The sequence below is a fragment of the Dermochelys coriacea genome, chromosome 2 (assembly GCF_009764565.3).
Source record: "Dermochelys coriacea isolate rDerCor1 chromosome 2, rDerCor1.pri.v4, whole genome shotgun sequence".
Taxonomy (NCBI): Eukaryota; Metazoa; Chordata; order Testudines; family Dermochelyidae; genus Dermochelys; species Dermochelys coriacea.
Window position 1 is genome coordinate 167,771,918 of NC_050069.1, and position 20,958 is coordinate 167,792,875.

Sequence of the window (20,958 nt, forward strand, 5' to 3'; positions counted from 1 at the left end):
CATTACACACAGTAAAACTATTTCCCCATGTTTATCCCCCCCTTCCCACTCCCCACTGTTCCTCAGACGTTCTTGTCAACTGCTGGAAATGGCCCACCTTGATTATCACTACAAAAGGTCCCCCCCCCACAGGTAATAGCTCACCTTATCTGATCAGTCTCGTTACCGTGTGTATGGTAACACCCATTGTTTCATATTCTCTGTATATATAAATCTCCCCACTGTATTTTCCACTGAATTCATCCAATGAAGTGAGCTGTAGCTCACAAAAGCTTATGCTCAAATAAATTTGTTAGTCTCTAAGGTGCTACAAGTACTCCTTTTCTTATTTCCATATGTCCATCTTGCAAGGGCACAGGCGGTTCCTCTGTTTTACAGTGGGCCATCACCATTTTCAATTCATGTCACTGCCCTTTGTACTCTTGTCGGCCCCGAGGGTGTTCACAAAATATATGGCACCAATGGCCATTTAACTGAGGCGTCGAGGTGTCCAGGTCTACCTGTATTTCGACAATTGGCTCATCTCAGAAACTGGTACAAAGGAGCCTCGATCTGGTATGTTCCACCTTCCACGACCTGGGCCTGTTAATAAATGAAAAGAAATAGACCTTAAGGTTGGTACAACAGACAGACAGTTCATGGGGCAGTCCTTGACATCACACGAGCCAGAGTCTTCCTTCCAGAGGCCTATTTCCAGGCAATGCTGGACCTGATGTCCCAAGTGAGGGACCATCTACTCACCACTGCTCGCACCTGCCTGAGATTGTTAGGCCACATGATAGGATGTTCTCACATGGTCCGTCATGCTCAGTTCCATTTCCGGCCAATGCAAGCATGGTTGGCGTCGGTCCCTATCGGACACGGTCTAGACCGGGTAGTCATGGTGCAGGGTCATATACGGTTGTCCCTGGATTGGTGGTTGGACCCCAGATCGGAGTTGGAGGGAGTTCCTTTTGTGGCCCCATTTCCGTATCTGACTCTGGTTTCCAATGCCTTGGGCCTGGGTTAGGGAGCCCCCCTGGGTGAGCTCAGCACTCAAGGCTGCTGGTCATGGGAAGATCAGTCCCTCCACATGGGCGTCAGAGAGCTCAAAGCAGTTTGCCTGGTCTGCCAGGTTTTCCTGCCCCATCTGGAGAGCAAAGTGGTACCAGTCCTGATGGACAATACTGCTGCGATGTATTACATCAACAAGCAGGGCAGAGCCAGGTCTTCGGCCATTTGCCAAGAAGCTCTCAACCTTTGGGACTTCTGCGTGCAGCATGCCGTTCATTTGGTGACCGTGCACCTTCCCAGGGTCAGGAATGTGTTAGCAGATTGCCTCAGCAGGACCTTCTTTTCTCTTGCTCCATCAGGAGGCAGTCAGTGTGATCTTCCAGAGGAGGGGAACTCCCGAGGTGGACTTGTTCATGTCCCTCAGAACAGGAAGTGCTATGTTTTCTGCTTGATTTTTCGGGGGATGGACAGGGGCTTCCTGTTGGACAGTTTTTTGTTCCCGTGGTCGGTGGCTCTGATTTATGCCTTCCCACCCACAGAGTCCTCATGAAGATCAAACAAGACAAGGTGAAGGTTACCCTGATATCCCTGTCTTGGCCTTGCCAGCATTGGTTTGGGATGCTGCTGTACTTTTTGGTGGCTGCCTCACTGCAGCTGCTCTTCTGGCTGGATCTGCTGTCCCAGAACCATGGCAGCCTTCTACACCCGAACCGGTGCTGCACTTGACAGCCTGGCTACTGCATGGCTGAATTCAGAAGAACAGGAATGCTTGGCCTGTGTCCAACGGGTTTTGTTGGGTAGAAGAAAGCCCTCCACTAGAACGACTTACCTGGCCAAATGGAAAAGGTTCACTAGCTGGACCTTGGACTAAGGTATTCGGGCCTAACAGGCCTCGCTGCAGGCGACCTTGGACTGTCTTCTGCACCCACTACCTGGTCATCTATCCACACATTTAGGTTGCATTATGTACTTATCCAGCAGGCCCGAGACAATGCTGGCTTTGGTAGAGCAGTGTTGCAAGCTGCATGAGTGTGAACTCCGAGCTCGCCTCCAGGAAAACTGCTTGTGAGTCATCCAGAATGGAATTGACATAAGCAAGCATTCAAAGAAAAAATGGTAACCTACCTTTCATAACTTGTTCTTCGAGATGTGTTCTCATATCCATCCATTACCCACCCTCCTGCCCCTCTGTTGGAGTTGCTGGCAAGAAGGAACTGAGAGAGAGTAGGGCCGGCGACACCTAATATACTGATGCATCAGTGTGCACTCCAGAGGGCGCCACAAAAGGCCCTATGGATACCCTTAAGGCAAAAATCTACGACTGCATGTGGGGACGCACACACTCTAGAATGGAATGGACATGAGCAACACATCTTGAAGAACAACGAGTTACAAAAAGTAAATAACCATTTTTTCTTGGTGGTGGGCAATGACCCTCTTCAACAGACACCAAAAAGTTCCACCAGTAATTATAGTTTTAAGTAGTTATCGTTTTTCCTTCTCCCCTGTAGAACTCTGACTTGATTTAGTTTTTCTTGTACCAGAATTTCCCACACTTCCTGATAACCAGTTTTACAGGAATCATTCCTCTTCTACCACCTTGCTGCTGATAATTCTAGCTGCAACTAGGAGATGAGAGATCCGTTCTTTATGGCTTTTATAAAACTCAGAGTTTTCAGGACCATTTAATAAAAATACTAAGGGGTTACCTAACAGTTGACCGCTTATCTTCCTTATGGAGGCTCCAGTGGCTTTCCAAAAAGTCTTAAATATTGGGCACATCTATCATATGTGCAGGCACATAACATTTTCATAGATCCACTGGTTAAGCAGAACAACAAAAGACATCTAAGAAAAGTGTAAATGGTTCCAGGTCACATAGGAAGTCAGACGTAGAAACATCTGACATTATCTCAATGTCCTGAGGTACTTTCAAGAAACAAATTGGAATGAAAGAAAATTGTCAACAACCTACTTTTTGCTTCAGAGTAAGCCTCCTATGCCTAATAGAGACTCAGATACGACTCACTCAGGAATTGATCTGATATAGCTCATCAAACAGGTAATTATAAGATTACAAAAATCTTAATTCCACTAAAATGATCCTCCTATTGAGGTACAAGAAGGCTTTTTTCTTAGTGTACATTAGAAAATAAAATAAAAATGAATAATTCTAGTTCAATGCGAAGGTTCTTGGCTTACATTCAAGTTTTTTTACATAAACACTGAGGAATAATGCTGAAATTTTCAAAACAAGTGCAAGAAAATTGGATATCCAATCTTATTAGATTTATGTAATAGCTGTAAATGCTTCTACTAGGGAATTTCAGTCACTGTCGATTGCAGTATTTCATCGTGCGTTTCATTGTAGTAAAAAGATGGAGTTTTATAAGGAAGTTGAAATGGCAGTATGCCAATTAAGTCCTAATGTGTATGGCTATGACCATTACTATAATGGGTCTGCAGGTTTAATCTGACCTTCCTTTTTCCTTTGAAATTCTTCTAATAGCGCCCCAAAATTTCCATAAACATTTTACTAATTACAGTTTTTTCCCCCCTAAATTTCAAGGTTCAAGAATCAAACAAATAAAACCTCTTTCAAATGTCACTAGATCTTCTAGTTTCCAGCACAACAGTCTGTCTCAGACCATAGAGTGCTAATCTTAAATCTTATTTTGGTTTTGCAGTGTATCTTTTTTTTTCTTTCTATAAACTGCAGTAGAAATCCTAAAAGACAGTGTTATGTCCCTACCAACCATGATGCAAAGAGGCTAAAAGGAGTCAAGAGCAACATAAAGGAGCCAGGATACCTAACTGCTCTTATGTCATTTTGTCATTTTCAATTTAGAACCCTACTGCTGCCCTGTGTAACCCAGCCTTACCTGTTTTGATGGTGTCCAAATTGATTTCCATTCCTGGGTACAGGTGCTTTCAGTGCAAGATCTTCTGCAAAACAATATCTGTTAGGGCCACTCACCCAGCAACTGTTTCCCCTTGCACAGGATTCTGAGGTTGTAAAGTGGGAAGTGGGCACAACCACACGTCTTTCTGACTATCTAGGGTACAAGAGTTCAGAGCACACTCAGTATGTCTTGATGTCTAAAATTGCAGCAAGGAAGGTTTAAATGGACATTAGGAAAAACTTCTTAACTGTCAGGATAGTTAAGCACGGAATAAATTGCCTAGGGCGGTTGTGGAGTCTCCGTCATTGGAGATTTTTAAGAGCAGGTTAGATAATCACGTGTCAGGGATGGTCTAGATAATACTTAATCCTGCCTTGATTGCAGGGGACTGGTCTAGAAGACCTCTCAAGGTCCCTTCCAGTCCTATGATTCTATGTCCACATTGCTTCCCTTGTTGGTTTTCTCCTTTCTTTGCTCCTTTTCATGATAGTCTTAGTATATAATTCATCTAGCTTGTTCACCAGCCTTTTTTTCCTTAAAAACAGAAAACCCATCTTTTTTTTTTCCTGCTGGTCGTGTTGTTGTGGGTGTCTTCAGAGCACAACCGACTCGGGCTGCTTCCCCTTTCAGTATCAGTTCTGTTAGGTTGATTTTCCCCCCTCTTCCTTGGATCCATCAATCCCACATTTTGATGATTCAATCATGAAAGAAAACCAGCTTCAAAAGCCTTGTGGTTCATGCAAAGCTGTGTTGTCTGTTACAGACGCCTATATTCAGAGTCTCTGGTGCCTAGAAGAGGGTCACAGCCCAGCTGAAACTGATGTTCTTCTTTAACTAAACTCGCAAGGATTGGGAAGCACCACCTCAGACTTCTATTGTTGACTCAATCTAGCACCATTGATACAGAGATTTCTCTGCTGTAAAAGACTGCTCACCAAAATGGCTTCATGAATTGCATAACTGTCTTAAGGGACTTGGTCTCATCCTGGTCAACTGAATCCAATATGGAGCTTTCAACACCAGATTTAATCTGAGAGCCACTGTGTCCTCTTTTGATAAAGATATTTAGGAATTCTGCAGTAGGCGCTGCTTCTCCCCCCCCCCTTCTGTTGTCAAGGGAATTTGTTGCAGATGTACCAGACCCCTCTTCAAGCAGGAAAATCCCCCCTCTTTTCTGCATCCTGACATAGATTCAGTGTTAGAGGAGGGGGAAAATGGATATCATCAAGGGACAGTTTCTCCACCTGCCCCAGAGTCCTGCAGGAGAGCGTCCTGCGGGCCTGGGAATATCACTCATTGCTGTGGTTTGTGGAATTTCATGTTCAAGTGTAAAAGTCATAATTCCCCTTTTTTCTGGATGAGGAGAGAGAGAAAAATTCTTACCTAGCCACTCCTATTGTCCTCCTATTTGGGGTTCCCCAAAAAGATAGGTCTTGCCCCACACTTTCTGTCTTAAAACTAAACGATGTACATCATTGCCTGCCAGCCTGTGTATTTATTTTAGCTCTGTCAATCACTATGGTATGGAGGCATCAAGCAACAACACGCCACATTATGACATCATATACTACTGAGGGCATTCTGTACCAAAACATTAAAAATTCTGCACCAAAAATTAATATTCTGCGTACAATATTCTTAAAATTCTGCAGGTTTTATTTATCAATAAATAAATGCAGAGACTCCAGCATAGCAGTGGGAAGCATAGACCACTGGCTGCACGAAGGTGGGAGATCACCCTGTACCACCCCCACCCTTTGGACACAGACTCAATGGTGAGGCTGCACACAACCCTGACACAGCACAAGGCCTGGGCCTGCCCCAGAAACACCCTGGGGCCCTGCCCCTCTGCACCAGGTGTGGGGCAGGCAGCCTCAACTAAGCAGGATCCAAGTGTGGAGGAGCTCAATGTGGAGGGATCCAAGTGTGGGGTGAGAGGATTCTGTGTTGGACAATCTGGGTGCAGGCAGCTTAGTGAGGAGTCTAAGTGTGAGGGATCTGGATGCACAGAGGCTTGTGGTGGGGGGTTTCAGGTGCTGGGGCAATGGGACTCTGCAGGGGCTTTCAGGTGATGGTGGTTGGGGTTCAGCGGACGGGTCTGGGTGTCAATCTCAGGGTGAGGGTCTGGGTGCTGAGGGAGTGGGGCTTGGTGGAGTGGGCATCTATGTGCAGTCAGTTGGGTCAGTAACGGGGGTCTGGATGTGGCGACTCAGGGTGGTGCAGGGGTGGGGCATCAGGGTGGGGGTTGAGTGCAGGGAGATCAGTGGTCTGGGTACAGAGGGGCTCCAGATGCAGGGGTTGAGTTTTAGTGGGTTGTGGTTCAGGTATGGAGGGCTAGAGGAGTTCTGGATGTACTGGGACAGGCTTGGCAGGGGTATGTGGGTATGGGAGGTCTGTATGCACAGGAGTTGGGTGGATAGGGGGAGCAGCTCCCCCCACAGCAACCCCTCCCCCAACAACTGAGAAGTGATGGGGGCAGGAAGTAGGGAAGGATGCTGAACTTCCTGCAGCTGGGGGAGGTTTCTGGGGGTGTGTCCGACACAGCCCCAGCCACTCCTTGGAGGGAAGAGGAAGTCCCGTCCTCTCCTCCCTCCAGCCCAGCTGGGACTAGCAGCTTATCCCAGCTCAGGGTAGGAACCACTGGCCGGGGCGTCACCAGCCCTGCAGTGATTTACCTCTCTGCCGGCTGCCTGAAACAATGTACCTGTGCAGCTAGGGAGTGGTTCGTGACTGCTCTTGCAGCTTCCCTTTGCTTCCCTGTCAGAAAGTCATTTTTCTGCGGGGAAGCAAAGAAATCTGCGGGGGACATGAATTCTGTGCACGTGTAATGGTGTGGAATTCCCCCAAGAGTAACGTACGGATGGGGAAAATGCACAATTGACCATTGCTGCATCTTGAGGATCTAGCAGTATTTTCCAGTTGTCAATCTGTGAAACTGTAACAGGAGGGGGCTTGTGCTAATTGAATGAAGGAGTTGATAGACTCGCTGCCATAATCTTCAGTTATCTTTTCCAGTTTTTCAATATTACTTTTATATGAAGTGATACACCTGTATAACAAAATGATAGTACTTCAAACAGAATCAGTTGCTGTAGTATATGGCCTTTATCACATCATGTTGTAAGCCCTGGGTGTATTTCATATGACATAGTCTATTTTGTAGGTTCTTAGAATATAAGGTCCTCTCCTTGAATGCATACCTTGTTGTGGTGGAGTGGCTTGTGTTTCTCAATGACCCTCAGAAGTATGTTGTCCTGAGTCTTGTACTCCTGGTAGGGCCACCCTTGGCGAACAGCTCTGAGGTGAGGTTCCAGATGAAATGGGGTCCAAACTTCTCAAGACCCCATAAGTGGAACAGATTTATTTGAGGACTTGTTAGTTCTCTGTGGTTGTGACAGTGGATGAGGGCTGCAGCAGGAAGGAGACTTCTGGTTGTCTCGGACTTCCCTGCCACTGGGTTCAGTGCTCCTTCCTCTCAAGTTTTGTGAGGTTGCCGCCTACACACCAGCTTCCCCACATTAAGGTTTCACACGTAGGCCTTTGCCAAGGGTGTTAACATCTCCTACTAACAAAGTCTGTGCTGATGGATGAGTGGTGGTGGGGACAGCAAACTCTGGGATCATTCTACACACGAGCGGTGGCTGTGTGTTGGTCATCTTGCGCTCGGGCTTATGAGACATAAGTGCAATTCTGCAGCTGTGGCCACGACTGAGCAGTCCTTTTCAGGATCCCCTCTGCTCATCCTGAATGGGGAAGGGCCTGGAAAAGGTGCTCTGAACATAAGCTGCTCAGACTCCCACCCCTCCCCTGTCTGGATGGCCATGACCAACGGAATCACACTACCTACAGTCAGAACACACAAAGTAATAAAGTTTGCCGCTTAGAATGTTTGCATTCTCATGGATTCCCCAAACAGTGGCTGTCCTGAAAGAATTGTCATAATAGCTAGAGAACTTGCAAGATATGACATCAGTAATGCTGCCCTAAATGAGACACATCAGGCAGATGAAGACCAACTGAAAGAAGATGGAAGGCTATACCTTTTTTTGGAAAGGAAAGCCATCTGAAAATCATGGGGTTGGTTTTGCCACCAAGAAGAGGACTGCCAGCCAGTTTTTAGAACTCCCTATGGGTATTAACAAACATCTCCTGACTCTTCGTCAAGCTGAGTAACAACCAGTATACCATGGGTATCAGTGTGTGTGCTCCCATACTTGACAATGATGAAAATAACAAGGAGCAGTTCTAGTGTGCTCTTGTTGCTGTCCTCATTGCCACAGCCAAGGAAGACAAGCTTATCCTCATGGGTGACTTCAGTGCAAGAGTTGGGTGACACCCCAAGCTCTGGAGAGGCAGCATTGGGAAAGAAGGAGTGGGGAAAGTTAACTCTAACAGCATTCTTCTGCTCAGCTAATGTGTGGAACATGACTTGCTTATCACAAATATCTTTAAACAGAGGGACAAATATAAGATAACTTGGAAACACCCATGTTCTGAACACTGGCATCTTCTTGATTACATCATCGTCAGAGCCTGTGATCGTACTGACGTCCCTATTACACAAGCCATGAGAGGTACAGATGATTGCTTAGTCAGATCAATCATGAACATGCAGCTTGCACAACAACACTGTAAACCCGGGGTTCTTAACCTTTTTCTTTCTGAGGCCCAACCAACATGCTAAAAAAATGTAGCATCACAACTGTTTTTCTGCATATCCAGTAGATTAAAAGCCAAGGTTGGCATTGGGGATAGCCAGCATGGCAATTGCCCAGGGCTCCACACCAAAAGGGGCCTCGTGAAGCTAAGTTGCTCTGGCTTTGGCTTTCAGCCTTCGGCGGGGCTCAGGTTTCGGCTTTTTTGTCCTGGGCCCCAGCAAATCTAATGCTGGCCCTGCTCTCTGGTTTATTTTGGTGGACCCCTGAAACCTGCTCGTGGCACCCCCAGTGGACCTTGGACCCCTGGTTGAGAACCACTGCTGTAGACGAATGCAGAAGAGATTTAACATCAAGGTATTTCAGAATCTTGCTAGTTGCGAGACTCTTCAGCAATGCCTTGGTGGGGAGGTTCTCTGGCCCTTCTGACAACATCAGTGACATCCAAACATGTTGGGAGGAGTTCAAGACCATTATTCACAAGGCATGTGCTGAATTGATTTGGATACTCCACTCACTGCCATCAGGATTCATTTAATGAGAACAGGGAAATCCTCGTATTTTTTCATCAGAAAAGAAGCACACTTTGCACTTGGCAAAATGAATCCCCTAATCAGCAAAAACGAGAGACTTACCAGTTTAAAGCTGTAGTTCAAAGGAGGCTGTGTGACATCAAGAATCAGTGGTGGCAAGCAAAGGCCATGGAGATCCAGAGCTTCTCTGATCAACATGATATGAGAATCTTTCTTTTTTTCAAGCAACAAAAGCCATCTACAGGCCAAGTTAAAATGGCACAACCCCTCTGCGATCCCAGGACAGCTTCACCCTTCTGCACCCAGTATAGTCCCCAAGCAATGTTGGAAGAAGCATTTCACTCATTAGAAACAAGGCGCCAGGCTCAGATGGCATCCTGGTGGTGGTCTTCAAAGTTTTATGCAAAAACTTAATCAACTTCTTGTTAGAATTTGGGTTAATGCGGAAATTCTGTCTGACCTAAAGAGTGCCAATATTGTACCCATTTTTAAGAAAGGGGACAAGTCAGTGTATGGGAATTACTGAAATATTGCCCTTGTCTCCAGGAAGATTCTTGCTCAGATCCTTTTGAACCATCTCCTCCGTTTTGCAGAAGACATCCTTCTTGAATCCCAGTGTGGTTTCAGACTGTCTTTGGGCACCACCAATGTGAATTTTTTTGTTTCAGGACAAATCCAAGAGAAGTTTAGCGAAGATGCCCAGCCATTGCTTATGGCATGTATTGACCTAACAAAGGACTTTGATTCCATCAATCATGAAGTGTTATGGAAGGTGCTCTCTAGGTTCAGTTGTCCATTGAAGTTCAGTCGCATTCTCAGGCTACTTCATGATGGGATGATCGCCACCGTCCTCTGTGATGGGTTGGCGACAGACCATTCACCATCCGTACTGATGTCAAGCAGGGCTGCTTTATTGCCCCAACCCTTTTTTCCATCTATCTTGTTGTGAGCTTGATTCTTATTCATGACTGCTTTTCTTCTAGAATTGGGATTATCACGTGAGCGGCTAGCTCTTCAACCTGCAGTGTCTTCGCTCTAAAAACTAAGGTCACCAGGATTGTTACTGACCTTCAGTATGCAGACAGAGGACCATGCTATCCTTGCACACACAGAGGCTGACTTGCAATCCACCCTAGATCTTTTCTCAGGTGCCTATTATAGTCTAGGACTTTCCTTCAACATTGGGAAGACTAACATGCTTCACCAGCCTGGCCCGCACAAATTGTCCCCCTTCTCCCACAAATTGTCATAGGTGGTGAACCTCTGGAAAATGTTGAGCATTTCCTTTACCTTGGTAGCCATCTCTCCTAGACAGTCGCCTCTCCCAAACAGCCAATCTTGATGTGGAAATGCAACATTGGACGTACTGGCACAACCTATCCTTTGGAAAGTTGCTTTGTCATGTCTTTTTATTGACCAAGATCTGAGGACAAAATTCACAGAAACAGCATTTTATAATTAATTAAATAAACCTAGCATAAATGAGATGGACATAAGAAGAAAGCTTGTCCAAAACACATTTTGCATTTAAAACTTATTCATTTATTGAATAAAGGAAGTATTGTGTAGTTAGTAAATTGAACTGATTGTTTCTTGTTACCATTCCTTCAAGATTTTAGAATTAGTAAATCTCATCTTTTCACAGCTTGCTTTTATTCCTGTATTGGAAGAGGTAAACAAGCTTTCCTGCATTTTTAGTTCCCAATTGTTTTCTCAACTTTGAATAATCTACTCATTGAACTGAACTAGTTGAATAAGCTTACCTGGGGGAAAAAAATGATCTGCACCTGCAGAAGAGGTTACTGCTATCAAAAGCTGGTTTAGCACTTCAACCAATTCTGGCTCTAGGTGCCAGGCCAGAGACTTCCCCCCAGTTCAGTGGTTTGTTTATTTAAAACTTTGGGACAAATGTGCTACTTGCATATTTATCTAATGCAGATGATTTTAATAGATTGACAACCAGGGAGGATTTGATTTAAATTAAATCATGATTTAAATCACTACTCAGGAAGACTCGATTTAATCATGGTTTTCTACATAAAAGTGCATTCTTGTTGGTTGTTATAACCTTAATACATATTCTTCAGAACTCCAAGATAGATGTAAGTTTCATTTTTAGAAGGTGCATGCTCTACATTTTTAAACAGTGATTTATTTTGAAAACTTAAGATTAGTTTTACAGCTATATCAGAAAATGAATGATTGTTTGATTATTTCATTTACCAAAGGTAATTGAAACAGATATTTATGAAGTCATTGGGAGGTGAACTATCTCCAATTCAACAGGTTAATCATTAATATTTGGAGGATTTTCTTGCGATGCTGTATTAGGAGGAGAACATCACCAGATGGACAGACATTTAAATTGTTTTATTTAGCTAAAACGACAACGTTAAGTATTCTGGATTTTTTTCTTCAACAGCAAACATATAATATTTTGACAAAACAACCATATGTCTCTTGTTTCTCACATTTATCTCCAAACTTCTTCTCCTTGTCCAGATCTATTCCACCTCCAACAATCTTCTATTAATTGAACTTTTTGAAACTTTGCACTTTTAGAGAGAGGTAAGGGATTGACTCTGTGTACACAAATTTGCAGAGGGACAATAGATTTGAGGTCTGTTATTTCTCACCTCTTTACATTATTTATTTATTTAAAACATTTTTGCTGTTAACAGGCCTGTTACCTCTGGAGACACAAATCCACGGTTTGAGAACTGCTAGACTAAGCATTTCTGATGGTCTGTTCTAGACTGAGCACTGGGTCCCAGTGGGTAGATAGAAAAATTAACCTAAATAATCTATACAGAAGCCTGTGGAACCCCATAAGATTGGGTCCCTAATCCATGAACTATTGGAACTCATTTACAAAACGTTTCTTAAACATTACATGAATATATTGTCTCATTCTATAGAATTCAAATTTATAATCCCTATTCCATGATGAGATATCTTTGAGCTATATCTCTATCTTTAGATAGGTTTTTTTTTCCTCAAAAAGCATTTTTTCAAAAAAATCTGATTTAAATAAAAAAAATTCTATTTTTAATTTTTTTTAGTCATTGATTTTTATCCACCCTGTTGATAACATATTCAGATGTAAACAATTTCAAATTTATTTTAAATAGTTTTATTTTTAAACAAGAAAATGTGTTTAATGTAGATTAAAAATTTTAATTTTTTTTTAAATTTTAAAAAAGTCATTGACATTTATGTGCCCTGGATGGAAGGAGTTCAGAAAAGAGAAATTACGATTATCTGGTGGAACTGAGTTGTAAAGAAAGGTTAAATAAAATGATGAGGGGAGATATGAGAAGTCTACAGAACTCATGCTGATTTGCACCCATTGTAATTCTTTTTGGTTAATAGGTTTCAGTTATGCCTTTAGGGAACTTGCACATATTGAGTGCTCTGTAGTCAGGCTCTGGGGAGTATTGTTGGAGGAGGTGCAATACCTCTTGGAGTTCCCCAACAGATAGGGAAATGTGGCCACTACTACATATCCTGAAGGCGTTAAGTGTAAACTCTGCTCCTCGACTATGGAAACATAGCTGTGTCTCGTCATCTGTTTTGTACTCCTGGGAGAATTCTGTGCCACTGAATGGGTGCAGAATTCATGACCCTGGCAGATTTCTTTGCTTCCTTGTGGAAAAATGACTTTGCTTCCCTGAAAGAAAGGGAAGCTGCAAGAGCAGTCACGCACCACTCCCTAACTGTGCAGGTACATTGTTTCAGGCACCTGGAGCAGTCAATGGAGAGGTAAACCATTGCAGGGCTGGGGACACCCCAGCCAGTGGCTCCAACCCTGAGCCAGGATCAGCTGCTAGTCCCAGCTGGGTGGGAGGCAGGAGAGGATGGGACTTTCTCTTCCCCTGCCAGGAGTAGTTGGGGCTGTGTCAGACCCACCCCCAGAAACCTCCCCCAGCTACAGGAAGCTCAGTATCCTCCCCTGTTTCCTGCCCCCATTACTCCTCAGCTGTGGGGTGAGGGGTCACTGTACAGGGAGCTGCTCCCCTATTCGCCCAAGCCCCGTGCATCCAGAGCTCTCATACCCAGACACCCCTGCCAAGCCTCACCCTGTACATCCAAAACCTCCTTAGTCCTCCATACCCAAACCCCATCCCATTTAGCTGGAGCCCCCTGTAACCAGATGAACCCCCCCGATCTCCCTGCACTCAAACCCCCACCCTGATGAGTGACACCCCCTGCACCATGGTGAGCCCCCCACATCGACCCCCATCTGACTGTCCTCAATTAACTGTACCTAGACTCCCACCCCACTCCCCCAGAATGCAGACCCCCCTCCTCAGACCCCCCCACTCCCAGACCCCTCCGGTGAGCCCCAACCATTTTCGCCTGGAAGCCCCTGCAGAGTCCCATTGCCCCTGCACTTAGAACCCCCTCCAACGAGCCTCTGTGTATCCAGATCCCCCCACACCTATACCCCATACTGAGCGGCCTGCACCCAGATTGTCCCACACAGAAACTTCTCACCCCACTCTGAGCCCCTCCACATTTAGATCCTGCCTGCCCCACACCTGGTGTTCCTGGCGCAGAGGGCCAGGGCCCCAGGGTGTTTCTGGGGCAGGCCCAGGCCTTGTGCTTTGTCAGGGTAAGGTGCAGCCTCACCACTGAATCTGTGTGCCTAGGGTGAGTGGTGGGGAGGCTGCAGGGTTATCTCCCACTTTCGTGCAGCCAGTGGCCTGTCCGCCCCGCTCCCATGCTGGAGCCTCTGCATTTATTTATTAACAAATAAAACTTGCAGAATTTTTAATTTTGGGGGGCAGAATGCCCTCAGGGGTACTTTTGGAGTGACTGAGTCTCATAGCATTAACAAAAAGAAAAGGAGTACTTGTGGCACCTTAGAAACTAACAAATTTATTAGAGCATAAGCTTTTGTGAGCTACAGCTCACTTCATTGGATGCATTTTATTTAGAAAATTTTAAATTTGCTCTAATAAATTTGTTAGTCTCTAAGGTGCCATAAGTACTCCTTTTCTTTTTGCGAATACAGACTAACACGGCTGCTACTCTGAAACCTGTCATAGCATTAACTTGGAGCTAAGTTCCCTCTAAGCTGTGCGGCTGTGCAACAGGCTATCAAGGGCTGTGCAGGCAGGAAGAGGTGCCTCTCCCTTGGCCCTGGCTGGGCGAGAGGACTTGGCCCCTGGCCCCAGAGCTGCTGCAGCGAGAGAGGGCTGGCGGATGTCCTCTCTCCCTACTGCAGGCCCGGGGCAGCCCGCACCCCCAGCCAGAGCCTTCCCCCTCCCGCACTCCAACCCTCTGCTCCAGCTGTGCCAGAGCCCCCTCCCACACTCCTAGCCCCTCAGCCCCACCCTGCCACACATCACTTCCATATTGGTACACATAACAAAATTAATTCCGCACATGGATGTAAAAAATTAGAGGGAACGTTGATGTGGAGCTGTCCTTATTGTTTATGGGATCTAGCTTGCTCTTCCCTCTGATATGGTCCTGTGCCAGGGATGAGTGTGTGCATGTCTGTGCATGGCTCTCCTTGCTCCTCCCAGGGGTGTAGAGAAGAAACAATCCTTAAGCAGTCTGAAGCACAAGTGCTGCAACTGCAGCTGATCCTTCATGGCACATGTAAACTGGTAGAAGATTCCCTGCCTTGTGCACAGACATAAAGGCCAAACTGAATCTGGTCCCAAACAAATACGATATGAGAGAGATTACAATCTGCTAGTACTCCAGACGACAATCTATCTTCAGTTTTGGTTGCCTTATGTAAAAAAAAAATTCAGTGCAAACTGAAAAGTGTCAAAATATTAGTAATATGGCAGGGTTTAACTATTGTGAGCAGTTGAAAAGACTGATATTGTTTAGCCTGGAAAGGAACGTAACTGAAGTTTTCTACATATCCAGCATAGTTTTGATCTGCCTGTTTTATCCTTTTACACAAGGGTAGACTTATTGAAATTAAAATATAGTCATTTGGAACCAGTAAAAGAGCCTGCATCGCACAGCAAAAAGGTTCTTGTCCATCTGTTCTGTAGAATTTAGTGCAGCTGAACAAAATAGCTTTAGAACATATATATTTTTTTTAAGGATTTGATTTGCATTTCTAGCTAGTAGCTCCACCCACTTGGATCCTCTTTCAGTGGTGTAGGATTTTGACATTCAAAGGAGCCGAAATAGGTTTGTCCATTGGTGCCAATTTTGAAAGCTCTTCCAAACCTTCCCACGCAGTAAACCCCGATCATTCTGGAGACGTTATCTTTACAAATTAGTAACAGAGCCTTGATTCAGGCACTGGTCTGGCTGTCTTGCACTGTCTGGACAACACAGAGCAGCTGAGTGGAGGGCTGAGCATGTGGCCTGTAGTCCTTAAGCCTCTGCTTGTTTTCTACCAAGGTGCAGCTTCCTGCTGTCTCAACATATAACCTTCCAATTGATACCTCCTGTCCTTAGTGACCCACCACCATAAGATTCCTTAAAGGACAGGTGAAGGTATGCTCATCAATTTGTGAACCTGTGTTGATATGGAATCTCAACCTGGCATCTTGAAGTTAAGAACTCACTCTCTAATTTTTTATTATATTCTTTATTTCACTTGTCACTGAAGACAGCAGTTTTCTAAATCAGTCACACCTGTTAAGACTGAGTGAACTGCAGGCTTTAATAGCTGATCTTCCGTTCGCTGTATTCCATAACGACAAAGTTGTCCAATGTCCTCATGCCAAACGTATACGAATAGTGATGCATGAAATTCACCTGATTCAGTCAATTAATTTGTCTATATTTTTCCCAAAACTTCACTCTCACTAGAAAAATCTAGACTCCATAGCACAGATGTTTCATCTTGACAGGACTAAGATATTTGGGAAGTCCACTAAACATTTTCTGCCGTTGGTAATGCCGACAGAAAGCCATTCCCACGCAGCTTTTATCAAAGTGATTCAGAGTCTGCCCTTGATACCTGTTGTTGTTTAGTCTGGCTGTCAGTATCTGAATATCTTAAGAGCCCACTCTACTGGCTTATGCCTTTGTAATGTTTCCATCCTAGAAATCTGTATGACTGCTACCTTCAGTCTTGTACACACATTTACACAGCACTGCTCTTGCAATTTAGCATCTCTACGTGATACTTATTTTGGTCCTTTGTTTAATTATAATTTTTTTAGCCTACCTATTTTGGAGTTCTGATACTTGTTAAACTTCCACAACTAGTAATATGCAAGGGCAATTGTCAGAAAGATTACTTACCAGTAACTGTAGAATAAATGTATATATTTTCTTACTGTATTGCCTGTAACTATTCAGACTATCTGCGCACATTCCCTCTTCTGGGAGTTCTCCATCATGAGACATTATAGTTTACTAAAAGGAACTGAGATGGTTGGGATCATAACATGCTTTTATAACTGAACATTTGGTGTTGTGTGAGGGTGCTTGTGCAACCCAATGAGCATTACTATGTGCAAAATTCAAAAAGCTCAGCAGTACTGGGGCACCTATGTATAATGGTAAATATGCAGTGTTAATACAGCCAAAGAACTACAGTTACTGGTGAGCTTCCTTCTTGTATTAAGGCTATAAGTGCCATAGTTAGAACCATAGCCATTCAGATTCCTCCTTTTGTATTTTCCCATGTCATAATGAAAAGTAAGGCTAAACTCACTGTATTATTTATTTATTTATTTACTAGAAAATAGCAGTGTGAAAATAACACCAACAGGAACCCTAATATTCAGACACTTCAAATACGACATGAGTGGAATTTACACTTGTTCCCTCGTTTTTAAACCAACTGCAGAGCAGGCTGAAAAAAACTATTTGCTCAAATATGTTATTTATGGTAAGAGATCAAAATAGTTAATTTACAGTACAAAAATGTTTTTCTTTCACTTTTAAAATGTATGTTGATGTTTTGAAATTCCGATAAGTCTGCTTAATTTAATTTGAGTAGAGTTGCAGAATTCTGTACATCTCTCAATAATTTGCTGTTAATTGTCACTTACCAGAGAATTCATGGAATGTCATTTTCAGTGCCTTAAAGGAAATTTTGTGGTCTTTTGATTGAGAAATTGTTAAGCATGGCTCTCTGCTTTTAAAAAGAGACATGGAACATAATTGGAAAATAGAAGATTGAAAAACTGGCTGGTGAAAATTCTTAAAAACTATGCCAAAGTAACTTCATTTCATGCTGAATTATTCCTTTGGAGATTTATTTTAATGTCTTTTTTACCTTCTATTCCTGGGACTCCAGGAGAGTCACTAGAACACACTTTACACCAATGTAAAGCTCTGATTCAGTTTTGTTTTTACAGTGTTGTCAAGTAAGTTCTGCTCTTCTTAGTGAATATTGTGTAATGAAATATAAAGTGCTAGTTTTTTTTGAACGTGCTGATTCTGTTTCACTATTCAGAGTAAATTTTGTTGCATAATATAGCAGAATGCCCCATGATTCTGCTGAAATACAAGTATTACAGGTAAAATTACATTTCTTCATTGCTCTTTTCTTCTCTGAGGGCGTGATTCTACTCCAACTGAAGCCAATAGCAAAACTGCCATTGACTTCAGTTGGAGCTAGGTTGAAGCCATTGTTAGCTGAGAAACATTGAGTAGAACAGAATAAGCCAAATTAATTCCTGATTTTAAATTCACCTGAATTTGGCCTACTCTCTCCAACCTTAAAAAAGAAGTCTGATTGTTTTAGTAGTTTGTCAACTTGCTGAACATAGCTGAAAAGGGGGAATTTCTTTTCAATTTTATTTTTTCATGATCAAAATTTTCATGAAAAATTTATTGTTTCCAGCATGTTTTCTAGTGTTATCTTCCAGTCTTGTTACAGCTTGCTTGTTCCCCACAATAGGCTCCAATCTAAATATTAGAAAGCAAAATGATTTTTATAGAAATGTACAGGGCTTCCAGAATATACGGGACCTGGGTACAGAAGCAGATGTGGTCTCCCAATGCACAGGAAGAATTTATACATAAATGTATTAAAATACATGATGGTATGGCTTAAAAATTTTCAGGATGAATATGGGATACTGCATTATAAACAAGCAGTGAACGGTCTAGTGAGTTATGTTTAAATGGGTAGCAATACACCATCATGTAGTCTGTATGGCATTGTTTTTTAACTTGGCTACCTGATTTCTCTATTGTCTCTACATTCTCTTTTCCCTTGTCATGTATTCCTCGTATCCCTAATTTTTCCCTTCTCCCTTCCTTCATTCTCTATTGCTCTGACACCTCCCTGCTTCTTTTTCTTTAGCTTCCATTATTCCTCTGTCTCCTTGTGATCCATCCATTTAATCTCTGTCCCCTACTGTCATCTTGACCCCTTCACCATGTGCAAGACTGTGATTGTAGGGAGCTAGGGGTAGCTAACTTCAATTCAGTACAGATTGCAGCAGAAGATACTCTCCTCACCTCCCTCCGCCGTATCAGCTATTCAGCAGGACCAGCAGAGAGACTGATCTAAAAGGACATGTTGTTGAGCCACTACTCAGTTGCTAGAGCTCTCGTGGATCTCATTTTGGGGGACAGGAATCAATCCTGAAGCTTTTTTGGTTCTCACTAGAGAGGTGCAAAATACTGTATTATAATTATACATTATTGAATGCAGTGCCTGTGATGATAAATTGCACCTCATGTTGAATTGTCTTCTGAAACTGCTATTGTCCTTAGGCTCCTTTATATTTTTAAGCACTTATACTATAGTCTCTTCATTTCTTGAAAGTGAAACAAAAATGTATAGGGGCGTTGTCCTTGTTAGGATATGTTTTGCAAAATGAAAGGTGATATTTATCTATGGAAACAAACTGGAATGATGAATTATAAAGTATTTTCCATTGTTCTCTGACAAATGAATCCTTCATTAAAATTTCAGTGGGGATGTAAATCAATTTTGTTTATGAACTACACAAAAATGCTGTCTCTTTTTAACTTAACCTTCATGTTTAAATGTGCATCTCTCAGTATCTTGTATTTTCTTTTACCTGCAGCTTATTCTGATCCTAACTTTTACTATGAGTTTACAGCCCGGTACCATGCAGCCCCCTGCAACAGTATCTACAATATTTCTTTTGAGAAGAAGTTGCTTCAAATACTAAGCAAACTTGTCATTGAACTTTCTTGTGAGGTTACTTTACTCAAGTCAGAGTGCCATCATGTAAAAATGCAGAAAGCAGGTCTACAAAATGAAATCTTCTTTACTTTTACAGGTAAAAATTATTGATCTTTTAAAGACTGCTTAGTATTTTCATGGTGAAGCAAAGTTTATATCCTGGATTATCTTCACTACTCCTATTGAAAGCATTTTACATGTTTAATTCATAAAGAGTAATCTAGATTGTAACAAAACACACAAAAATAATTTATGTGGTAATTCCTTGTAAAAATTATGAAAATTCAGATGTCTGACTCCAAAAAATATCCTTTACAATAGCCCACAAACCAAGTTAGGAGCTTTTATGCATTGGTAAGGCCTCATCTGGAGTACTGTGTCCAGTTTTGGGCCCCACAGGATGGGGAAGGATGTGGAAAAATAGGAGAGAGTCCAGCAGAGGGCAACAAAAATGATTAGGGGGCTGGAGCACATAATTTATGAGGAGAGGCTGAGGGAACTGGGATTATTTAGTCTGTAGAAGAGAAGAATGAGGGGGGATTTGATAGCTGCTTTCAACAACCTGAAAAGGGGTTCCAAAGAGGATGGATCTAGATTATTCTCGGTAGCAGATGATAGAACAAGGAGTAATGGTCTCAAGTTGCAGTGGGGAAGGTTTAGGTTGAATATTAGGAAAAACTTCTTCACTAGGAGGGTGGTGAAGCACTGGAATGGGTTACCTAGGGAGGTGGTGGAATCTCCTTCGTAGAGGTTTTTAAGGTCAGGCTGGACAAAGCCCTAGCTGGGATGATTTAGTTGGGGATTGGCCCTGCTTTAAACTGGGGGTTGGACTAGATGACCTCCAGAGGTCCCTTCCAACCCTGATATTCTATGATTCTACCCACAGACACAATTATTTAGTTGGTCTTATCATAGAGTGAGATTGTGACCCCTGAGGCATGCCCACACAGGGAAGTAAAGGGATATAATATGCCCCCTTAATATATTGTGAGGAGCAGTGCATTGGGACAGCAGCTACTGTGGGACTGTTATTCCCCCTCCTATGCATGTGTGTGGAGGAAGGGAGGCCTGGTTGAGGAGTTAGCAAAACCATTCCACTGTGTCCCCCGCCCACCTCCGCACATACAACCACTCTGCCCTCTGGGAAAGTAACCTGTGCCAGGCATGTGGCTAGTGTGTGGATTTTCCCTGAAGCAAGGAGAGACCACTGTGTGACTGAGAGTCACAGTACAGTTCCTGTTCTGCTCCTGGTGGCAAGGTTTGTGACAAAGCTTTAATAATCTGTTTAACAGTCTGCTACTGTTTTTATCCCCAAATTAACTGGGTGTGAGGGATAGTGGATTGAAGAGCCGTAAAGCACAAATTGAAGAATCCATCCCTCTGCCTCTAATGTGCTTCAGCATAGTTGTGTTGGAGCAAAATCATTTTGCTCCAGCTTTACTCCATTTTCCATGATTTAGCATTGAGTGGAGAGCTGTGGAAATACATGTATAAATGAATGTATATTTTTATCAGGAAAAACTGTCAAGAATTGCTAGGCTACCTGAAACTATCACCAAGAGATAAGAAAATGATACCTATCCTAATTGATTCCCCTTCTTTGGTCCAGGCTCCAAGCAAGAGGGAACTTACACAGCATAAAGTTACAGCTCTATTACAAACAGCCCCTGCAGAACAGCTATGGAGATACAAGTTGCCTCCTATGTTCCTTCCTTGTTATAGCTGATGAAGGAGCTTCCAGCGGTTGCTGTGCTGGACGGCTGCCTCAGTTG

The 20,958-nt window shown here is 43.2% G+C and overlaps 1 protein-coding gene across 4 annotated transcripts in view; it reads left to right on the top strand.

Moving 5' to 3' along the window:
• Positions 1-20,958, top strand: part of LOC119851431 (zona pellucida binding protein) — a 73,000-nt gene that overhangs the window by 25,375 nt on the left and 26,667 nt on the right. For 2 of the 4 annotated variants that reach the window (XM_043508653.1, XM_038391246.2), the window contains exons 4-5: positions 16,757-16,906; positions 19,065-19,283. In XM_043508653.1, coding sequence (XP_043364588.1) covers positions 16,757-16,906; positions 19,065-19,283 — 369 coding nt within the window. The remainder of the gene's footprint in view (positions 1-16,756; positions 16,907-19,064; positions 19,284-20,958) is intronic. The other 2 variants (XM_038391247.2, XM_043508654.1) reach the window with 2 other exon arrangements.